General features: G+C 41.9%; 1 protein-coding gene across 1 annotated transcript in view; it reads left to right on the top strand.

Annotated features, from left to right (window-relative positions):
- Nucleotides 1-22,128, top strand: part of LOC128687620 (mucin-2-like) — a 65,272-nt gene that overhangs the window by 35,244 nt on the left and 7,900 nt on the right. Inside the window, exons 2-3 of the mRNA XM_053775172.2 lie at nucleotides 6,473-6,895; nucleotides 8,942-9,952. Of these exons, the coding sequence (XP_053631147.1) occupies nucleotides 6,473-6,895; nucleotides 8,942-9,952 (1,434 nt within the window). The remainder of the gene's footprint in view (nucleotides 1-6,472; nucleotides 6,896-8,941; nucleotides 9,953-22,128) is intronic.

The raw sequence follows: 22,128 nt of genomic DNA, 5'->3' as shown, positions 1-22,128 counted from the left end.
GAGTTCCGGGGGTCAACGCCCCCGCAGCCCGGTCTGTGACCAGTCCTCCTGGTGGATCAGAGCCTGATCAACCAAGCTGTTACTGCTGGCTGCACGCAATCCAACGTACGAGCTACAGCCCGGCTGGTCAGGTACCGACTTTAGGTGCTTGTCCAGTGCCTGCTTGAAGACTGCCAGGGGTCTATTGGTAATCCCCCATTTAAGTATGCTGGGAGGCAGTTGAACAGTCTCGGGCCCCTGACACTTATTGTATTCTCTTAACGTGCTAGTGACATCCCTGCTTTTCATTGGGGGATATTGCATCGTCTGCCGAGTCTTTTGCTTTCCTTGCGAGTGATTTTCGTGTGCAAGTTCGGTACTAGTCCCTCTAGGATTTTCCAGGTGTATATAATCATGTATCTCTCCCGCCTGCGTTCCAGGGAATACAGGTTCAGGAACTTCAAGCGCTCCCAGTAACGCTTGAATTGTTGTGAATTGTTCCAGTCTCAGTATTGTGGGTTAGTTGTGAATTGATTCAGTCTCGGTATTGTAGGCTAATTGTAAATTGTTCCAGTCTCAGTATTGTGGATTAGTTGTGAATTCTTCCAGTCTCAGTATTGTGGGTTAGTTGTGAATTGTTCCAGTATCGGTATTGTGCGTTAGCTGTGAATTGTTCCAGTCTCATTATTGTGGGTTATTTGAGAATTGTTCCAGTCTCAGTATTGTGAGTTGTGAATTGTTCCAGTCTCAGTATTGTGGGTTAGTTGTGAACTGTTCCAGTCTCAGTATTGTGGGTTAGTTGTGAATTGTTCCAGTCTCAGTATTGTGGGTTAGTTGTGAATTGTTCCAGTCTCAGTATTGTGGAAATAAATAATTGAAAACAGGTCATATTGAGATTATCGGGTTATCCTACGTAAACGCGCTATATCCTTCGTTATCCTGGACTATTCTAGGTTATCTAGAGTTATGTTATCTAGGGTATTTCTAAGTTATCTAGAGTTATTTTAAGTTATCTTGTGTTATCCTAGGCTTAACCGGGTTACCCTAGGTTATCCTGTGTTATCTTCAGTTTAATTGGGTTACCCTTGGATATCTTCAGTTATCGTTATATAAATCTACGTAATGTATACGTGTGCCTATAATATCTAATATGTCGTCAGAAACTCTTGATCCGAGGAACAGGAGCTAAAGTCCCCTTTCCTCGGATCAGTCAAGATTACGTCCCATACCCAAGGTGCTCTGTGAGCTCTACGGGTTTAGCGCTTCTTTAGGAAATATGACAATAATAATACAAATAAAAATAATAATAATAATAATAATAATAATAATAATAATAATAATAATAATAATAATAATAATAATAACAGCAACCCAAGTACTGAAGTCTCCCAGCTCAGCCTGTACTGAAGTCTCCCAGCTCAGCCTGTACTGAAGTCTCCCAGCTCAGCCTGTACTGAAGTCTCCCAGCTCAGCCTGTACTGAAGTCTCCCAGCTCAGCCTGTATTGAAGTCTCCCAGCAGACTATAGTTTTAGCCAGGTTAGGTCGTCCCTCCCTAGAACACAGTAAGACTTCGTCGTTATTATTACCCCATAACGGGATAAATGGCAAAACGTCGACATTGTGATGACTAAGACACTGATGACAGAAGTCTGTATTGGCACAAATCGAATCGAATCGAGGACGACGAGAGCTGTCGTAAGATGGGAAGGAAGAAGGATAAGGAAGGATGGAAATAACTGGAAAAGGATGGGGGAGGAGGGGAAGAGGAGGAATCAAGGCAAATGGCCCAACCACTTTGGGACATGTGGTACAAAAGTACTGGAGACGTAGATAGAGAGGATTGACTGATGTCATTGCTTGGCTCACTAGGAGAGGATGGCGAAGGCAGCGGTAGGAGCTGGGAGTGTCAGAAGGCAGCAAGCAGGATGAGTTGGTTATGGTCTTAAACCGTTTATCAGTGCAGTAAATTGTTTTCGAGAGAGTTATATCACACTTATGGGAGAGCTGTAGTAGTATTCGTTGGTTTGGAGTTGGTGGAGTATCTGGTTGTAGGTAGGGAATGGTCTTTCTTCGCTTTGGTACGATACAGTGTTGTCTTGGAGATGTTGGATGAGTTCTAGGCGAGTCATGCCTTTGTGTTTAACCCATGGTGTTCCAGGTAATCGACGTGAGTTAAGTAGAGAAGGCGGTGGTGGAGTAGAGGAAGGTGGTGTTGCTTCGTTTTCAACTTCAGTAGACGAATTAGAAGATGTTTCTGGTGGTAAGGCTTCTGATTGGTTGGATTCAGTGAGAGGTGGTGGCGGTGGAGGCTTCTCATTGGTCGTTGTTGGATTGACGTCACTAGTTGGTGGTGTTGATGGAACTTCTGCAGAAGAGTTGGCGATTAAGTTTTTGGTGAATTTGAGAATTTCTTCAGACGGTGGAGATGCTGGAAATGTAAATGAAGGCATGTTATTTAATGCAAATAACTCGGTGATGGTAGAGTTAAATGATCCAGGTACAGCCATGTTTTGCATATGAGCGTATAGTAGACAGTAGTGAATCTTCGTTACCTCACATGTTGGAGGAGTGGTGGTGGTGGTGGTGGTGGAGGCGGGCTGAGTAGATGCTTGAAGTAATTTTGTAGTGTCTGCTTGTATTTTTGCAATTGCTGCATACGTTGGAGTGTTGCTAGTAGGTTTTTTCTTTGCTGCATCTTGTGTTTTCTTCATAATATCCTTTCTTGTAGGACATTTTGCTGCCAGTGTATGGTGATCATTACTCTTGCAGTTTAAGCACGCTGGTTGTGTTGGAGCAGCAGCGGTGCAGGAACTGAAGGTGTGTCCCTCACTACCACATGTAGTGCAGAACTTCTTGTCTTTTACTGGACATGCTTTGGTGGTGTGATGGTATGAATAACAGTTCCAGCAATGTTGGATGTAGTGATATCTCTCTGCTTCAATGTAGGTAGGGCTGATGTAGTAGTAGTAGACAGCAAGACCTTCGTTCAGTGCAGTGGCAGCCATGTTCACGTCGGTGAAGGTGACCTTGATCATGGACGTTGCATTTGGGATTTTTGTAATGCTGTCAACAGTAGCCCAAGTATTTTGCGTCTCGATGGATGACTTGAGTTCAGCAGGTGTTTGAGACGTCAGAATCTTGTCCAGTTTTTTTTAGGAATACTGATTTCCTTGCCCTGAGGGCAGGAGATGACGTAACAGTAAACCCTTGAGTAGTAAGAGTAGTGATGGCTTCTGTAGTGAGTAGCTTCTCTGCTTCAGCATCATCGTGACACACAACAATGAATGCTTCTTTCAGTGACAATATGGTGTTGAATTTTACTTCCAGTGCTCCCTGAACAACAGTTGCAAGAGCAATCTTCGTTGAATCATCAACGGTACCATTTCTTGGTTTGATCTTTACACGATTTGCGTAGCTCATCGTGTAAGTCAAGGCGATGACAACGCTGGTAAAGGTTCCCCTCCCCAACGGGGATCGTAGGGAGACAGAGTAAGTAAGGAGAGCTGCTATGACCTGCCTGGGCGAGAGTCAAGAGCAGAATCATTTGTCATTTGTCTCTCTCTGAGAATCTATTGGCACAATGTTGGTGAAACCGTGTGTCAATAAAGACTCCTATACAGTCAGTGTCTTGCTTAGTAAAGACCTGTTGGGTTCTAAGTGTCTGCACGTCACTCATGTAACAACGTTTGCCGGAGAAACCTTCCCCCTCACCTGCTTGGTTCTCTACGCCTCGTGGGAGAGAACTTCATGGCTGAGGGGGGGGGGGAGTTCATTGCATCACTGGGTATTAGAATCTGACTTTTTATGCTTCCCCTCAAGCATTAACTCTCTCTCTCTCTCTCACACTCTCTCTCTGTCAGTCTATCTATTTTTTGTATCTACTATTTACTCAACTATTGTGGCTACTTGAGCCAGGTCTCAGCTCCTGGTCCCTTCATACAACTTACTTCACAAGATTACTGCCTCGTGGGGCCCTGTCGTACATATCCGTAAAACTGTGCGTGTTGTTTGCTTCCACCACACCAAGACTGTTCAGTTGCTTCCCAGCATACATAAGGGAAATTACCAATAGACCCCTGGATGTCTTCAAGAGTGATCTGGAAAGGAACCTAAAGTCGGTACCTGAATAACCAGGTTGTGGTTCGTACGTTGGTTTGCGTGTGGCCAGTAGTAACAGCCTAGATGATCAGGTCCTGATCCATCAGGAAGCCGGGTCATGGACCGGGCCGCGAGAGCTTTGACCCCCGGAACACCATCCAGGTATATTCCAGGTATAGGTATACCATTTCTAACATCCCTATGTTTCATCGCTGGTCGCTGCTTGGTCCACTCTCCCTGCTCCATGTGTGTGTGTGTGTGTGTGTGTGTGTGTGTGTGTGTGTGTGTGTGTGTACTCACATAGTTCAGGTTGCAGGGGTCGAGTCCAAGCTCCTGGCCCCGCCTCTTCACTGGTCGCTACTAGGTCACTCTCCCTGAACCGTGAGCTATATCATACCTCTGCTGACCTGTGTGTGTGTGTGTGTGTGTGTTAAACTGCTGGCGTATTGATTTTCTGCTTGTGTGAACAACAACTTTCAAAACATTACAACTCAAAGTAATGTTGATTGCAGTGGTAACTATAGTTTGAGACAAGTGCCAGCAGAGTGCCACCGCCACTTTTACCTCCACAGTTATTTACACTTAACTACTGTCGTGGCAGTCATTGTTCTCGTAGTTACTCCCCCCTGACCTTGTCTGTCACAGAGAAAGTAAAGTTATCTCATTCCTCTCTCTCTCTCTCTCTCTCTCTCTCTCTCTCTCTCTCTCTCTCTCTCTCTCTCTCTCTCTCTCTCTCTCTCTCTCTCTCTCTCTCTCTCTCTCGCTAAGACAATTTTCGCACAAGTAAGCAAACTTAATAATTCAGACGGACCAACGTAGCATTTTTTTTGCTTTGGTTCTTCAGCGGTGGTCTGGGACCGAGCTTCGGAGGCCTTCACCCCTGAAGACATCCTTCAGGGATCTCGTCGACGCTAAAACATGACGAAGAATATTATTTTCGTGAGGAAACGCTAAACCTGTAAGGGTCATATAGCGCCTGGGGAATGACTTTTCGAGGAAGAGAAGGGTAGCTCCAATTCCATGTATCAAGAGACCTTCAACATCAAGGCAACCCCTGTGAAGGGAACGTGGTGAGCTTAAACTCCTCTCTGTGATATATTAATTGCCTGTAACAGATGTAGATTTAATTAATGTGTCCAGTGTTGTGTTAAGATACATGTATGTCGTTCTGTTTATTCCGTTCTTGACTTTGCTTCTTTATACACACGTTATTCATAAAATTCTGTTTTATTTTATTTCCTTGCTTCCTACCACTGTGTCTGAAGTATTTTTCTTCTATAATATTTACTCAGTTACACTCTTCCAATACCTGCCTCACGCCCCTCCAACACCTCTTTCACACCATCTCCACATCACAGCCACTATACCCTCCACACCTCAGACATCCCTCCAACACCTTCTCGCACCACCTTCATACCACAAACACCACACCCATGCCACACCTCCCTCACACTACACAGCAACTGTCATGCCGGAAATGATCTCAAAGGTGACGCACTTACTGAGGTTTGGCAAGAAGGAAACAGAATGTGCTGAGTCTCGTGGGGTCTTGCGCAACATATTTCCACCAGAGATACTCTGATAACAGTAGTTACCCACTCAGACCCGCCCTTAGTTTTCTTGGACAAATCTATTTTGTAGCTTGTTCAGCTGTCAAAACTCTGGGGCCCAGTCCCTGGACCCATGATGTACCTCTGTAAACTTTTTGACTACCGCCCACAGGATGGGTACTCGATGCATAATAAATATATTAAACTAAAAAAAAATCTATTTTGTACGTGAGTGTTGAACTTCCCTCCCTGACCACTGACCTCCCCCAAGCTTAACCTTTGTTTTATTCACTTTTGGGATTAAAGTGGATAGAATTTTCCTGATAATAACTGAAATTAGATCTACTTCTGGTGTAAGGACACAAGAGTTCGGTTCTTTTCTGAGAGAGTAATGCCACTTCCGCCCCTTTCATGCTCTCACCCTTACTTTCAAACTTATTCTCCTTCCTCCAAACCTTTCTAAAATGTACCTTGATGCTGGTTGTGGGCTCTTGAATAAAAAAAATTGAGTTATTGACACCTTCTAGGATCAAACCTCATCACCTTCCATTTTCCAGGCGCTGTATGACATCGGATTTAGCACATTCCCATGATTACAACATTAATAGTAAAAATCCTGCTTGCAGTTTCATGTTCTGTCCTCCACATGCGAATTTCGTCAGAATTATGCTTAATAAGTAGCTTAAATCTTGAGGAAATCGTAAGTGCTCACGTAATTTCAGGGTCACAGGTAATAAGGATCAAGATATTTAATAAGCCTGACTCTGTGCATTTTTTCCCCTTGCACCACAGAGGGCGTCGACCTCAAATTATGACCTAATAATACCCTCTCTCTCACCTCCAGGTGACCTTCGTTGGAGTCATTTGGGTTCAAGGTTCACAAGGTGCACCCTGGCCTGGCCACATTAACGACGGAGGAGCTCAAGCAAAGGACAATCCACCCACGGTGGGTGGCGAAGGTGCTTATTCATTGATAGACCGAACTATTGACAGTTACGACGGCACGGTTGTAGCAGGTGACGAAGATGGCTTCATTATGTCCGAATCCAGGAGCCGGACGATGGTGGACAGGGTGTCGGCGTCTCCAGTCGAGCAGCTAAAACAAGATTCCCACTCCAAGGCGCGACGATTGGTGAGACAAGGAGCAGGGGCGAGGCGTCGACGACTAATGGATCCTGAACGACGACGCCAGTTGATACTGAGACGACAAAAACTGGGTCTTCCCAATTTAAAGATAAGAAGCAGACAGAGATTCACGGAGAATCAGGTATGGATTTCTGCATACACGACTTTTACAGACATGTGTTTGATAATAAAACTCATTTGCAACTTTCCTCAAATATAAAAATTAATATAAAAAGTAGAACCAGTGTTTCAGATTTAAATTATTTTAAAATTTGTTTTACTGTTACTGTGATTTTAGATTCTGATGATGGATAATGTTACATCCGAAACGTTAATAATAAAGAAATTGTATGTCCACTAAGATGGTGTTTGCCACAACATTGATCCTACTTTATATAGTGAAGATTCGTGTAACCTCTCTCTCTCTCTCTCTCACACACACACACACACACACACACACACACACACACACACACACACACACACACACACACACACACACACACACACACACACACATATATATATATATATATATATATATATATATATATATATATATATATATATATATATATATATATATATATATATATATATATATATATATTTTTTTTTTTTATTATCACACCGGCCGATTCCCACCAAGGCAGGGTGGCCCGAAAAAGAAAAACTTTCACCATCATTCACTCCATCACTGTCTTGCCAGAAGGGTGCTTTACACTACAGTTTTTAAACTGCAACATTAACACCCCTCCTTCAGAGTGCAGGCACTGTACTTCCCATCTCCAGGACTCAAGTCCGGCCTGCCGGTTTCCCTGAATCCCTTCATAAATGTTACTTTGCTCACACTCCAACAGCACGTCAAGTATTAAAAACCATTTGTCTCCATTCACTCCTATCAAACACGCTCACGCATGCCTGCTGGAAGTCCAAGCCCCTCGCACACAAAACCTCCTTTACCCCCTCCCTCTAACCCTTCCTAGGCCGACCCCTACCCCGCCATCCTTCCACTACAGACTGATACACTCTTGAAGTCATTCTGTTTCGCTCCATTCTCTCTACATGTCCGAACCACCTCAACAACCCTTCCTCATCCCTCTGGACAACAGTTTTGGTAATCCCGCACCTCCTCCTAACTTCCAAACTACGAATTCTCTGCATTATATTCACACCACACATTGCCCTCAGACATGACATCTCCACTGCCTCCAGCCTTCTCCTCGCTGCAACATTCATCACCCACGCTTCACACCCATATATATATATATATATATATATATATATATATATATATATATATATATATATATATATATATATATATATATCATTTACCAAACTATGGCAGGCTAGGACTCGACTCTATGAACCTTGCGCAGACTCCAGAGACAGCACAATGTATGCATTACCTTACCACAGAGCCAGCGTACATTGTGCTGTCACTGGAGGCGGCACAAGGTTCGTAGGGTCGAGTCCTGGTCTGCCGCAGTTTGCTAAATGATTTAAAATCTCTTGATTCGTGATTTCATTGCTATATATATATATATATATATATATATATATATATATATATATATATATATATATATATATATATATATATATATATATATGTCGTGCCGAATATGTAAAACTGGTCAATTAGCAAGAACTCATTTAAAATTAAGTCCTTTCTAAAATTTTCTCTTATACGTTTAAAGATATATTTTTTTCATTGATATTGATGTAAAAATTTAGAATTTTGCACCAAAAGGAACTTAGAAAACTTACCTAACCTTATTATAACAAGCTCAATTTATTTTAGCCTTACCCAACTAAATATATTTTAGATTTGTTTACAATAATTTAATACTAAACAAACACAGGGAAATATATTTTTTTCGTTAGGTCCAGAATGATTTTGGCGAAATTATTGCATACACGAATTTTAGCTTGTCCTATATGGCAAGATGAGCGTTGCTATTTAAGCCAAGATCGCAGGTTCTGCCTATTCGACACGACATATATATATATATATATATATATATATATATATATATATATATATATATATATATATATATATATAAATAACTCTTGTTCAATTAAAGATTATTCATAAACTCTTCTCGTAATAAATCGCAAAAAATATTTCTCATGCATGGAAGACACTAACACGCATGAATTTAGCCTCGTTGTTCACCAGGTACAGGAGACTCCACTGCCCGTGACCAACACCAGCAGCACCTCTATTAGCACCACTACCTCCACCTCCAGAGTTTCCTCCACTAGCAGCACCACCTCCAGGTCAGCATTCCCATCTTTCAGCGCAGCTTCTGAGCTGCGACAGCGTTATAAAAAGCTTCCAGGTGGTTGGGGTATGAAGACCAACGTTAGCGACTCGGAAACTACTGAAGACGAGTCAGAGTTGCTGGAAACATCCTTAAGTACCACAGGATTAGCGGAGCGAAGGAGAGGTCTGATTAAGGCCTTGAAGCGACCTCTTCCTAGTAGACTCAGGCCCACACTCGTACGTACGACCACTTCTGTGCCCGCGGATGTTCTTGAGGAAAATAAGAGACTGCGCTATAGACCACTTCTCGCTGACAAGAAATCGGAATCGAATGTACAGACCACTGGCCGAACATCTTCCCACAAACCTGAACCTGCGTCTCTTGAGCATAACTCACCCGTCTATAATTCAAAGTCACAATCGAACGACTTTGATGAATCTGTGCAGAACCATGACTCTCTTATATATAAACCACAGCATCATCTTTATGAACCCTTGGCTCTTCAACCTGCATTCAACGATGAGTATGAACCTAGACCATATTACTACGAGACCGAATCTCCCCTGTACGTGCAAGTGTCAAAACCCAGGTCCACGCCTATGCCTAAGAAAGTGGTGCTCGACCCACTGATTACAAATACTCACACAGGAAACGAACCAACGTACAACACCCGGAACCAGCTGCACGATTCACTAGGTCCAGTTTATACTCCAAAACCAACACTCGCGGCGGAACCAGTTAATGGACCTGATCCAGCTTATGCTTCAGATGCGGTTCATGAGCAAAACCCTGTGTATGCATCAGATCCTAAATATACTTCAGATTCTGTGTACGATCCAGAAGTGATCTACGCCCCAGAATCAGCCTATGATTCACAGGAAGACTACACCTCAGACGAAGACTCTGAAGAGGACAAGCCGGGGGTAAGTAGCACCCCTGGTTTAGTTTTTAACTTGTGTGAGATTATCAGTGCTAGGAGTTGTGAAGGCGCTATATTTCTTCCCCGCTTATCGCGGTGAGATATTGGGCCACTATTAGCGAATGGAGAATGAAGCCTTCACCGCTCCTTGCTCTGAATAACCCGCAAGAATTGTTAAGTGCAGAATTAAACTCATAGTTGTAATAATGTTGGTAGAATTACCAATCATAAAAAATAATAATGAGACGTTTACATTGCACAAATAACCCGCACAGAGAAGAGAGGAGCTTACTACGACGTTTCGGTCCAACTTGGACCATTTACAAAGTCACATTAACAGAAACGAGAGAAGGAGGGAGTATATACAGGCCATCAGACATTGACGGGAATAAGAGAGGTAGTAGTAGTAGTAGTAGTAGTGGAGTCAGTCAGATACTAAGAAAGAGAAGCACTGCAAAGGAGCTAGGGGCCCACAGAGGGTAGGAGCAAGAACACAGAGGGGGGGGGAAATAAAAAGAACAAATACCCAAGGCAGAAGAAAGAAAACCCAAAGGAAAAAGAGGAAAGGGGAAGAGGGAGAAGGGGAAAAAAGAATCAGATTAAGTCACGGGTGTTCTGAAGTTTGGAGCATTTTACAATATAATGGGAAAGGAAGGCATCTACAGAGATAAAGCCAGGACTAAAATTCATACATGGAAAGTTGTATGTAAGGGAGGATTCAACCAGACGGCGACTGTGAAAGTTAGAAGTAGGATAGACAGTTTCAGCAGAAGACCAGTCAGTAGGATTACCGTGATCTCTGACATGAAAGAAAATAGTATTGTTAGTGTCGGCAAGCCTAACACTACTTTTGTGCTCCCTAAGTCTGTCAGAAAGAGATCGGCCAGTTTCTCCAAAGTACTGAAGAGGACAGGAGGAACAAGAAATAGAGTAGACACCAGGAGCATCTGTAGAAGGAGAACATAAGAACATAAGAAAGGAGGAACACTGCAGCAGGCCTGTTGGCCCATACTAGGCAGGTCCTTTACAATTCATCCCACTAACAAACATTTGACCTACCCAATTTTCAATGCTACCCAAGAAATAAGCTCTGATGTGCAAGTCCCACTCAAATCCAACCCATCCCACTCATGTATTTATCCAACCTAAATTTGAAACTACCCAAAGTCCTAGCCTCAATAACCCAACTAGGTAGACTGTTCCACTCATCTACTACCCTATTTCCAAACCAATACTTTCCTATGTCCTTTCTAAATCTAAACTTATCTAATTTAAATCCATTACTGCGGGTTCTCTCTTGGAGAGATATCCTCAAGACCTTGTTAATATCCCCTTTATTAATACCTATCTTCCACTTATACACTTCGATCAGGTCTCCCCTCATTCTTCGTCTAACAAGAGAAGTATGAACTAGATTAGTGCGAAGAGTGTTAGTCTGGCGGAAAGTTTGATGTCTAAGGAACGGAGAGAGTTGAACATCAAAATGGTATACAATACCGACAGGTTGTTAGGTAAGACACATATGCAACAGATAGTTCCTGACTATGGAACTGAACTTCTCCAGGCCGAGGGACTGACAACCTCAAATTCTACGACTTTAAGGGTGATGGACTGATTACATCGTCTTCACATCTCTACTGCTCCTGCCTACTTTCTGTATTCGACTGAAGAAGCCTACTGTGTAGGCGAAACGTTTCGGAATAAAGATGTCTAACTGTTGCATATGTGTCTTACCTAACAACGGAGAGAGTTGTTGACACTGGAAAGACCGGAAATGTAGGGAAGGCAGAAGACAGGATAGTTCACAGGAGCAGTGTTTGGGAGAGAAGAAAGTTCGTTTAGCACGCGAGAAGGCAGAGTCTATAAAATTGGCAAGGGCAGCCAAGACGGGAAAATGAATTTAATTGTTTAATCGCGACGGCATTTCACCTGCAAACGTTATCGCAATAAAATATCTCGTTAAGTGAACATGTATTCTTTTACCTGGTTTAGAAAGACACGTAAGCAAACACTATAACATATTTATTAGAAAACGTTTCGGTCCTGAGACCTTGATCACTTCTAACATACAGAGGTAGGAAGACATTATATATAGGCGGAGAGTGAGGTGTGACGCACGTGACCTGAGGAATGTCATAAGCCACACACCTCTAATTTCTACAGCAGGCGTCTACGCTATCCCCTGTGGGTTCTGTCCCAAGAAATATGTAGGCGAGACAGGCAGAGATCTTGCAGTCCGCCTGAATGAGCATCGAAATGCCTCTAACAGAGACGATGTAAGGTACGCATGTGTCCTCCACAGAGACTCCACGGGGCATTTGATGAACTGGGATGAGGCACAACTCGTTCTCACTGAACCAGACCTCAGACGCCGACGGTGCCTAGAAGCCTCACTAATCGCCGTCACCGACACTATAGAACGCAACACTGGAAACTACAAAATTTCAAAAACATTGGCATACATGATACTTAAGCAGCACCAACCCAACAACACAGGAGTCACGTGATTTCATCGTCTGCCCGTCCTCATCATGGGCGGAGGTTGTTTTTGGATGGGGACCTGCCTCGCATGGGCCAGTAGGCCTTCTACAGTGTTCCTCCATTCTTATGTTCTTATGACATTCCTCAGGTCACGTGCGTCACACCTCACTCTCCGCCTATATATAATGTCTTCCTACCTCTGTATGTTAGAAGTGATCAAGGTCTCAGGACCGAAACGTTTTCTAATAAATATGTTATAGTGTTTGCTTACGTGTCTTTCTAAACCAACTTGTCGGTATTTATTACCAAGGTTTATACCATTCTTTTACCTAACATATTCTGAGAGATATACACCTCTTAGGGTATATAGCCTTGTACTGCATCATTTCCACTGACTTAAAGATACTCACAACTTATCACGCAATTTGCCATAGTAAAATGCAGATAGTTAAACAAGTTTTTCTCTTAATACTTAGTTTCGTGAAGTAATGTTTGTTTTGTGGTGTTGCAGGTCAGTAACAACACCCGTCAAGGGTAGAACAATGAGCAACATGAGTTAACATTATGCTTGATTTCTGAGTCATGAAACAATGATGTGATCCGTACAAGCCATGATGAGGAACTGAGGTTTAGGAACACCGACTGAATGTTGGAGGAAGATAAGGTAGTAGCAGTAATAGTAACAGTATGTGTACTCACCTATTTGTGGTTGCAGGGGTCGATTCAAAGCTCCTGGCCCCGCCTCTTCGCTGATTGCTACAGGGTCCTCTCTCCCCCTGCTCCATGAGCTTTATCATACCTCGTCTTAAAACTATGTATGGTTCCTGCCTCCACTACATCACTTGCCAGACTATTCCACTTCCTGACAACTATATGACTAAAGAAATACTTCCTAACATCTCTCTGACTCATCTTCCAGCTGTGACCCCTTGTTTCTGTGTCCCATCTCTGGAACATCCCGACTCCGTCCACCTCGTCCAACTTCACTAAGATAGTAAGACATAGTCAGGATGCTCAGAGCGTTTAACCCTTCAAGAAGAGGGGTGCCTTGATGCCACGGTAGGGTTCTTGATCCAAGGATTTGTAGTTCAGTCATTTCCTTCCGTAGGTAACATTTCTCTAAATATAGCCTACCATTACTGAAAGTTTTTAAGCCTATCCGAAGAGGTATTCTCTCGTTATTTTTCAGAATCAAACGGCTTTAAGCTTATTTACTAAGAAAATAACCAGTTTTACATTTACGAAGCCTAAACTTATTGTGTATCATAATATATATAACTTACATCAGGCAAAAGAGGGTGAAGGCCTTCACAAAGGTTATACTTAAATAAAGTAAAAAAAAAAAAATTACTAGGAGTGTAGGAACCAATTTGCAAATAAAATTTGAAAACTGGTTCCTACACTGTAATAACAATGGAAAAGAGACAAATGCAGCATAATGCGACCCTATGTTGATAACGTTTCGCTCGCACAATGGGCTTTATCAAGTCACAAATGCTAATCTGTTTGTGACTTGATAAAGTCCACTGTGTGGGTGAAACGTTGTTAGTAAAGGCTCACGCTACACTGCATTTATGTATCCTTTTCCATCGTGTGGATATTTTATATCACTTTCCTCCACACTAATAATAATCTCAACTTTCTTCCACGTACGATACATCAGCGCTGAGAGTCTGAGGCCTGATCAGACGAGGCTTTCTTAAGATATCTCACTAAAAGCATATCCGTGACTGGTCTATATAAAACTGACCAGAGGCACATGTAAATGCTAATTTTTCCTAGTTACAATACACGAGTACTGAAAATTTGAAGCCGATTGAATAGGGCGTTCTCAAGCTATAAAGGAAAACCTTAGAGGAAAAAAAAATATTAAATAAGTTACTCCATTGGAGCTATCAAAATATTGTTTGCAAAGTGTATTTGTTAGGTCTTAAGGTAGATGAGTAAGACACATGTGCAACAGTTCGGTATCTTTATTCTCGAACCTCTTCTCTTACAATGTAGGCTTCTTCAGTCGAATACAGAGAAGACAAGAGCAGCAGTGGAGAGGTAAAGCTGATGTAATCAGTCCGTCAACCTTGAAGAAGTAGTTTTGAGGTACTTGTCGCTATTGTGTACCATAATTATATTGCACTCTTGAGGTTCAGGCAGCAGCCACTCACTCAGCCTACTGCGTTCCGTATAACTGCGGTTCCATTTCTATTAGTAGAGCAATTAGTGTGGAGTGAGCACAGACGGTGTGCTAATATGTGGTTCATGTTGGTGGTGGCTGAGGCTTGAAGGTCTCTCTTCTGGAATTTACTCAAGCTCTTCACTCGAGGGGAGGACGCCTGGATGCCGGTGAAAGGCTCTTGATCTAAGAATCTGATTATCTCCTATTTTCCAGGCGCTGTATGGCTTTATGAGCTTTGCGTTTTCCCATAAATGTAATAATCCTTGAAGGCAACAGTAGGACTAACTTCAAAGTGAGCTGTAGAATCAGCAATGTAAAAAGAAAATATTAACTGAATTAGTTAGAATTTCTATTTTACGACTGGAGGCAGTGCGTAATGTATCGTTAAACTTATGTAACGTTGGACACTGTTATTGCTTAAGTCCGGAGTGAAATAACATCTGCAAAGCTAATCATACAATGATCGGGCTGGCTGGGCATAACATTTAGTAAAACATTAATTAAAATATTGCATAAGGTGAGATTCAGGACACCTCCCTGTGGGGTTCCTAATTTAATGTCTTTAGTTACACTTCTATACCCCTGGAATAACACGGAAGACTTTTTGTTGGACAGGTAGCTTTTAATCCAGTCCAGCAGAGAAACTATCCTCTTACATCCATTCTGGCTAATTTACTAATGATTACATGTCGGCTGGCTATATCAAAGGCAGATTAAAGGTCGAGGAAGGTAGTGTAGGAGCTGTCAGTGTGCAGGATGAGAAAGGTAGTTATGCAGTGATACACACTTTCCATGCATAAAACCATGCAACCGGGGAGACATAAATTGTTTGATTTTATGCGTCCTTTAAAATGTTTTCCGCAAGCAGCTAGTAAAAGATACTGGGCGAAGTGCATATTGTCGAGTGGGCTTTGGAACGGGAATGATGATGCTATTGGTCCATGATTTAGGGAGCTCTTCAGTTACATAGCTCATGACGAATAATTCAAATAAAGGAATTACTTGGTACTCAGCATAGAAGTCTAAGTATGCTGTATGTAATGCTATCCTCCTCAGGCGACGTGGATTTGCCCTTTGTGCCGCACCGAGCTCAAACTTAGTGAAAGAAATGTTAGTCATCTTCCATGCTGAGAAAAAACAAATCAGTCCCTACCTAAGATAAGATAAGATAAGATAAGATTTCGTTCGGATTTTTAACCCCGGAGGATTAGCCACCCAGGATAACCCAAGAAAGTCAGTGCGTCATCGAGGACTGTCTAACTTATTTCCATTGGGGTCCTTAATCTTGTCCCCCAGGATGCGACCCACACCAGTCGACTAACACCCAGGTACCTATTTGCTGCTAGGTGAACAGGACAACAGGTGTAAGGAAACGTGTCGAAATGTTTCCACCCGCCGGGAATCGAACCCGGGCCCTCCGTGTGTGAAGCGGGAGCTTTAGCCACCAGGCCACCGGGCATCATGTTTGTTCTTTAATTTAGTCTATGTGGTGCTTGGGCAGCTAGATGTAGCTGCCCAAGCACCAATTCATCCCTCCATGCTCCCTGGCAGCAACAAGGCCAGTTTGAAAGAGTTTCGGCATTTCAGAGATACGATTTTTTTTCTATAGGCTAGGCCTAGTCTCCGAGCAGTATGGTTCAATATTCTAAGGTTAGGATCAATGTAGTAGGTATGAGTTTTATTGTAGGTATGAATTATTATGTGAGAAAATTACCTGCATGAGGTTTACAGGGTATTACCTGAATTATGACGTGTAAGTAATTTGGGCGAGGTTAGTGGGACTTAGTCACAGTAGGTCGCTGAACTGTAATTCCCTCGATGCCCACTTCATCGCCACTCTCACAAAAAGCTAGACCTAATACTTAAATTAATAATTACAATATTAAACATTAATACCAATAATGGTAAATTATAAATTAATGTGGACTGCATATGATTAGGTTTGCTGGGTACACAGACTATAATTATTGTACATAAATTATAATGGTGTTATTAGAAAAGAAATTCGTATTACCACTTACCATTTAATAACTGTAGATGACTCGCACCAGAGCACCTGCCCAACAATTAGAATCCTACACTGGCCAGCTAGAAATCTAAATGAGAGGACTAATGGTGCACTTCCCTGTGTGAGTGATGGCATATTCCTTATCTTCCGCTATCCACACGTAATTCTGGAGGTCCTACAAATTTCCTGCCCCAATTCTTCAGCAGGGGACAGTAATACAGGTTTCTATTATAAATTCAGGCTGAAACACCCCAATTTGGCCTCGCTGATGCAGGATTGTTAGCTGAATTTTCCACAACAACCAGTGCTCACGAATTACAAATGGTGTCTCTCCTGCATCACTCTGCGGCCGCTGCACACCCCTCTTTACACAAAATTTCTCGAAGGGTCAAATCAGCATAATTTTAATACACCATTATTATATTATTCAAATTTACACATGCTGAATTTGGGAAAATTCAAAATTTTCCAAAGTAGGTATGATTATTATGGTACTTAGTTGGGTTCGGAGTACCATGAGGTTCCAGCGTCTGTCCAGGCAGTTCTAAAGGATTCTGAATATTGCTGATAGTCATTGTTAAGGGTCTCGACAGAGGAATTTTCATACGAATTATACCACTTTATAACGTGCGTCAAAGTCGTCATGCTGGGTAGGGAAAACATGAAAGCGTTTTCTTTCGAATTTCTAACCAGGGAGGATAGTATTACCAATATCGAGAGTGGTTAATCCTGGGAAATGTTAAAATGGAAGACTCACAGCTGGCATAAGAAATGATGAAGCCAAGACAGATCAAGGATGCCTCCACAGATACATGTGTGCTCAAAGTCGCCTACAATTTGCATATTATCATGAGTATTTAAGAGTGGCAAAATTTGTTTACCATTACGATTACCAAATTGTGAGTTTTCAGTGCTTTTGTGTCTTGCATTATCATCTCCGATAATAAGAGTAGGTTCAGACTGAGCACAAGTTGGGAGCTCCATATAAAGTTATCAGCAGGAACATACAAGTTGAGATCACTTCACCGCTGGATGATTTACAAAGAGCTAGAACATTCACATAATTTAATTGATCACATATTTTGTTTAACTATGCCACACCCAAGAAGCCTTCTGGTATTGAAACTGGGAAACAGTACCGTGTTTAAGGAGGAAAACATGCGAATATTAAGTCAATGACTGGGAAGTCCTGCGTATTTTGAGCAAGCTTCGAAGATACTGTGAACACCAGTGTCCGGCCAGCCATTAACAGAGTTATTTCCGCTTTATGACCGCTGCCAGGGAAGTTAAATGAATAAGTGAGCTATGACTGTGTTACAACAAGTTATCGGTGGTGGTTTGTTACTACACAGTGTGTTTACACCCAGTGGTGTACACCCATAAGTGTATACTATACTCAGTGTGTATACACAGAGGTGTATACTACACTCACATTGTTTATACTCCTAGAAGTGTATGCCACACTCGTTGTGTATTCACACACAGGTGTATACTACACTCAGAGTGTGCACAGAGACAAAAGTATATACTACATTCACTGGGTTTTCGGTTTGTAAATTCGTATATATGAAATCTATTAAGTTATGAACGTCACAAAAATTATTCAAGAACAATATGGATAGATAGGCTACTTGTAATCATCTAGGCTCTAAGAAAACTCTTAATAGAGCTGCCAATGGAAGATTAATTTGCAACTACGAAATATAGAAGAAATAAAGGGCAAATTACTACATAAGATATAAGAGTGTCTGTTTAGAAGAAGATACATTGTTACAAAAATATAAAAAAAAAATCATGGTGAGGTGTGGCAAGGATCAGTACTTGTTCCAATAATATATTTAATTTATAAAAAGTTATTACTAGAAGAAATAAAAGATTATGTAAATATGTTTGCATATGATGTAAAAATCTTAGGTAAAACAGAAAGACATTAAATTTGTACGGATAACATGGATAAATTAAGTGTCGAAGAGAGAGATCTAGGAATTATTATAAACGAAGAAAAGTGTCACTGAAAGTTCATATAAGTAAAATTCTGAGAAGTTCATATGCTACTCTGGTGAATTATAAAATATCTTTTAGATGGGTGACAGCAAGGAAATGAGTGAGCTACTCAAGCCCCAATATGACTCAGTTTTTAGCAAGCCGCTAACCAGACCGAGAGTCGAAATTTAAATGATTTTTTTTATGAGAGAGCCATAGAATTTGGTAAACACAAGCCTATCTGATGTTATCCTGACGTCAAATGACTTCAAACAGGCGATAAATGACATGCCCATGCACTCTGCCCCAGGGCCAGACTCATGGAACTCCGTGTTCATCAAGAACTGCAAGAAGCCCCTATCACGAGCTTTTAACATCCTATGGAGAGGGAGCATGGACACGGGGGTCGTCCCACAGTTACTAAAAACAACAGACATATCTCCACTCCACAAAGAGGGGCAGTAAAGCAATAGCAAAGAACTACAGACCGATAGCGCTAAAATCCCATATCATAAAAATCTTTGAAAGGGTCCTAAGAAGCAAGATCGCCACTCATCTAGATACCCACAATTACACAACCCAGGGCAACATGGGTTTAGAGCAGGTCGCTCCTGTCTCAACTACTGGACCACTACGACAAGGTCCTAGATGCACTAGAAGACAAAAAGAATGCAGATGTAATATACACAGACTTTGCAAAAGCCTTCGACAAGTGTGACCATGGCGTAATAGCGCACAAAATGCGTGCTAAAGGAATAACAGTAAAAGTCGGTCGATGGATCTATAACTTCCTCACAAACAGAACACAAAGAGTAGTAGTCAACAGAGTCAAGTCTGAGGCAGCTACGGTGAAAAGCTCTGTTTCACAAGGCACAGTACTCGCTCCCATCTTGTTCCTCATCCTCATATCTGACATAGACAAGGATGTCAGCCACAGCACCGTGTCTTCCTTTGCAGATGACACCCGAATCTGCATGACAGTGTCTTCCATTGCAGACACTGCAAGGCTCCAGGCGGACATCAACCAAATCTTTCAATGGGCTGCAGAAAACAATATGAAGTTCAACGATGAGAAATTTCAGTTACTCCGATATGGTAAACATGAGGAAATTAAAACTTCATCAGTGTGCAAAACAAATTCCGGTCACAAAATAGAGCGAAACACCAACGTCAAAAACCTGGGAGTGATCATGTCGGAGGATCTCACCTTCAAGGACCATAACATTGTATCAATCGCATCTGCTAGAAAAATGACAGGATGGATAATGAGAACCTTCAAAACTAGGGATGCCAAGCCCATGATGACACTCTTTAGGTCGCTTGTTCTATCTAGGCTGGAATATTGCTGCACACTAACAGCACCTTTCATGGCAGGTGAAATTACTGACCTAGAAAATGTACAGAGAACCTTCACGGCGCGCATAACGGAGATAAAACACCTCAATTACTGGGAGCGCTTGAGGTTCCTAAACCTGTATTCCCTGGAACCCAGGCGGGAGAGATACATGATTATATACACCTGGAAAATCCTAGAGGGACTAGTACCGAACTTGCACACGAAAATCGCTCACAACAAAAGCAAAAGACTCGGCAGACGATGCAACATCTCCCCAATGAAAAGCAGGGATGTCACTAGCACTAGCAATAGACCCCTGGCTGTCTTCAAGCAGGCACTGGACAAGCACCTAAAGTCAGTACCTGACCAGCCGGGCTGTGGCTCGTACGTTGGATTGCGTGCAGCCAGCAGTAACAGCCTGGTTGATCAGGCCCTGATCCACCATGAGGCCTGGTCACAGACCGGGCCGCGGGGGCGTTGACCCCCGGAAAACTCTCCAGGTAAACTCCAGGTATACGAATAAACAAATGCTAAAAACTGCTGCTGATCATAACATATATTATGCTAAGTTAGAATATGCAGCAGTTGTACGATGCCCATACAAAAAAGGTTTATTTTTTAGAGAAGGTCCAAGTGAGAGCTACAAAATTGCTACCCGAGTTCAAAATATGAGTTATGAGGAAAATTTTGAATTTTCCTAAATTCAGCATGTATATATTTGAAAATTTTAATTACGTGTTAAAATGTGATGCTGTTTGGACCCTTCGAGAAATTTCAAGTGAAGGGAGATGTGCAACAGCCGAGGGGGACGCAATTTTGTAATTTGTGCACACTGGTTGTCGTGGAGAATTCTGCTAATATATTATCCGGCGTCTTCCGAATTTTCATTATTTTTGTAATTAGTCATGAGTGTGACCAGCTCTACCTGGAGCTCACTGCCTTTGTTACTTGATCATGATTGTGAGCAGATCTAATTCATTACCTTTGGGGTCCAGTCCCTGGACTCATTATGTACCTCTGTAATCTTTTGACTACCGCCCACAGGATGGGTATGGTGTGCATAATAAACATATTAAACTAACTTCTGAACCAAATTGGGGGGTTTCGGCCTGAATTTGTAATAGGAACTCGTGTTAATGTCCCCTACTGAAGAATTAGGGCAGGAAATTTGTGGAACCTCAAGAATTACATGTGGGTGACAGAATTATTATTGTTATAATCAAGGGGGAAGTGCTAAACCCGTAAGATTATACAGTGCCTGGGAGGGGATGTGGAATGTATTCAGGTTTAATTCAGGGAACTTGAACACAGATCCAATTCTCTAGATCAAGAGCCCCTTCACCAGCATCAAGGAGCCTTTCTTGAGGGGTGGATGGCAGAAGATAAGAAATACGACCATCACTCACAGGGAAGTGCATCATTATTCCTTGCATTTAGATCTCTAGCTGGCCAGTGTAGGGTCGAGGTTTCAGGCAGGTGTTGTGTTGTGATCCATCTACAGTAATTAAATGGTAAGTGGTAATACAAATTTCTCTTGTGTACCCAGCAAGACTAATCATATGTATTCCACAATTTTAATTTATCAGAGTAGCTGGTTTTAATATTGTATTTAATAATTTAATGTCAGGTCTACCTTTTTGTGAGAGTGGCGAAGAAGTGGGCATCGTGGGAGTGACAGTTCGGTGACCTACTGTGACTTAATCCCACTTATCTCACCCACATTACTTGCACGTAATAATTCAGTTAATACCCAATAAACCTCATGCAGGTAATTTACTCACATAATAATAATTCACAAAAAGTTATGATGAAATTACCAAAAAACTAAGAATGCCTACACTAACTGCTACCAGGAAAAGAGAAGACATAATAACCACATATGTCATACAAGGACATGGAAGAGTAGATCAAGAAGATTGATTTGTACCTGGAACAGAATAACAAAGAAACTACAGTTGTAAACTGAGGAAAAAGTGGAGCAGAAGAGATATTGTAATTTTTTCTTTTCAAAGTGGTTGACCAGTGAAATTATTTAACAAAAGCAGCAGCAAGTGCTATAACCTTTGGAGAGTTTGAAAAAAAAATATTTGCTGGACAAATTGTTATTGAAGACGGCAAACCTCAGCATAACATTACTAATGTTAATAATTGTACATACACACGAGAGCTGTGAATCGACCCCTGCAGCCACATACAGGT

The sequence above is a fragment of the Cherax quadricarinatus genome, chromosome 11, assembly GCF_038502225.1.
Source record: "Cherax quadricarinatus isolate ZL_2023a chromosome 11, ASM3850222v1, whole genome shotgun sequence".
NCBI lineage: Eukaryota > Metazoa > Arthropoda > Malacostraca > Decapoda > Parastacidae > Cherax > Cherax quadricarinatus.
Note: the sequence above shows the minus strand (reverse complement) of the source record. Positions and strands in the feature narration are given on the sequence as shown.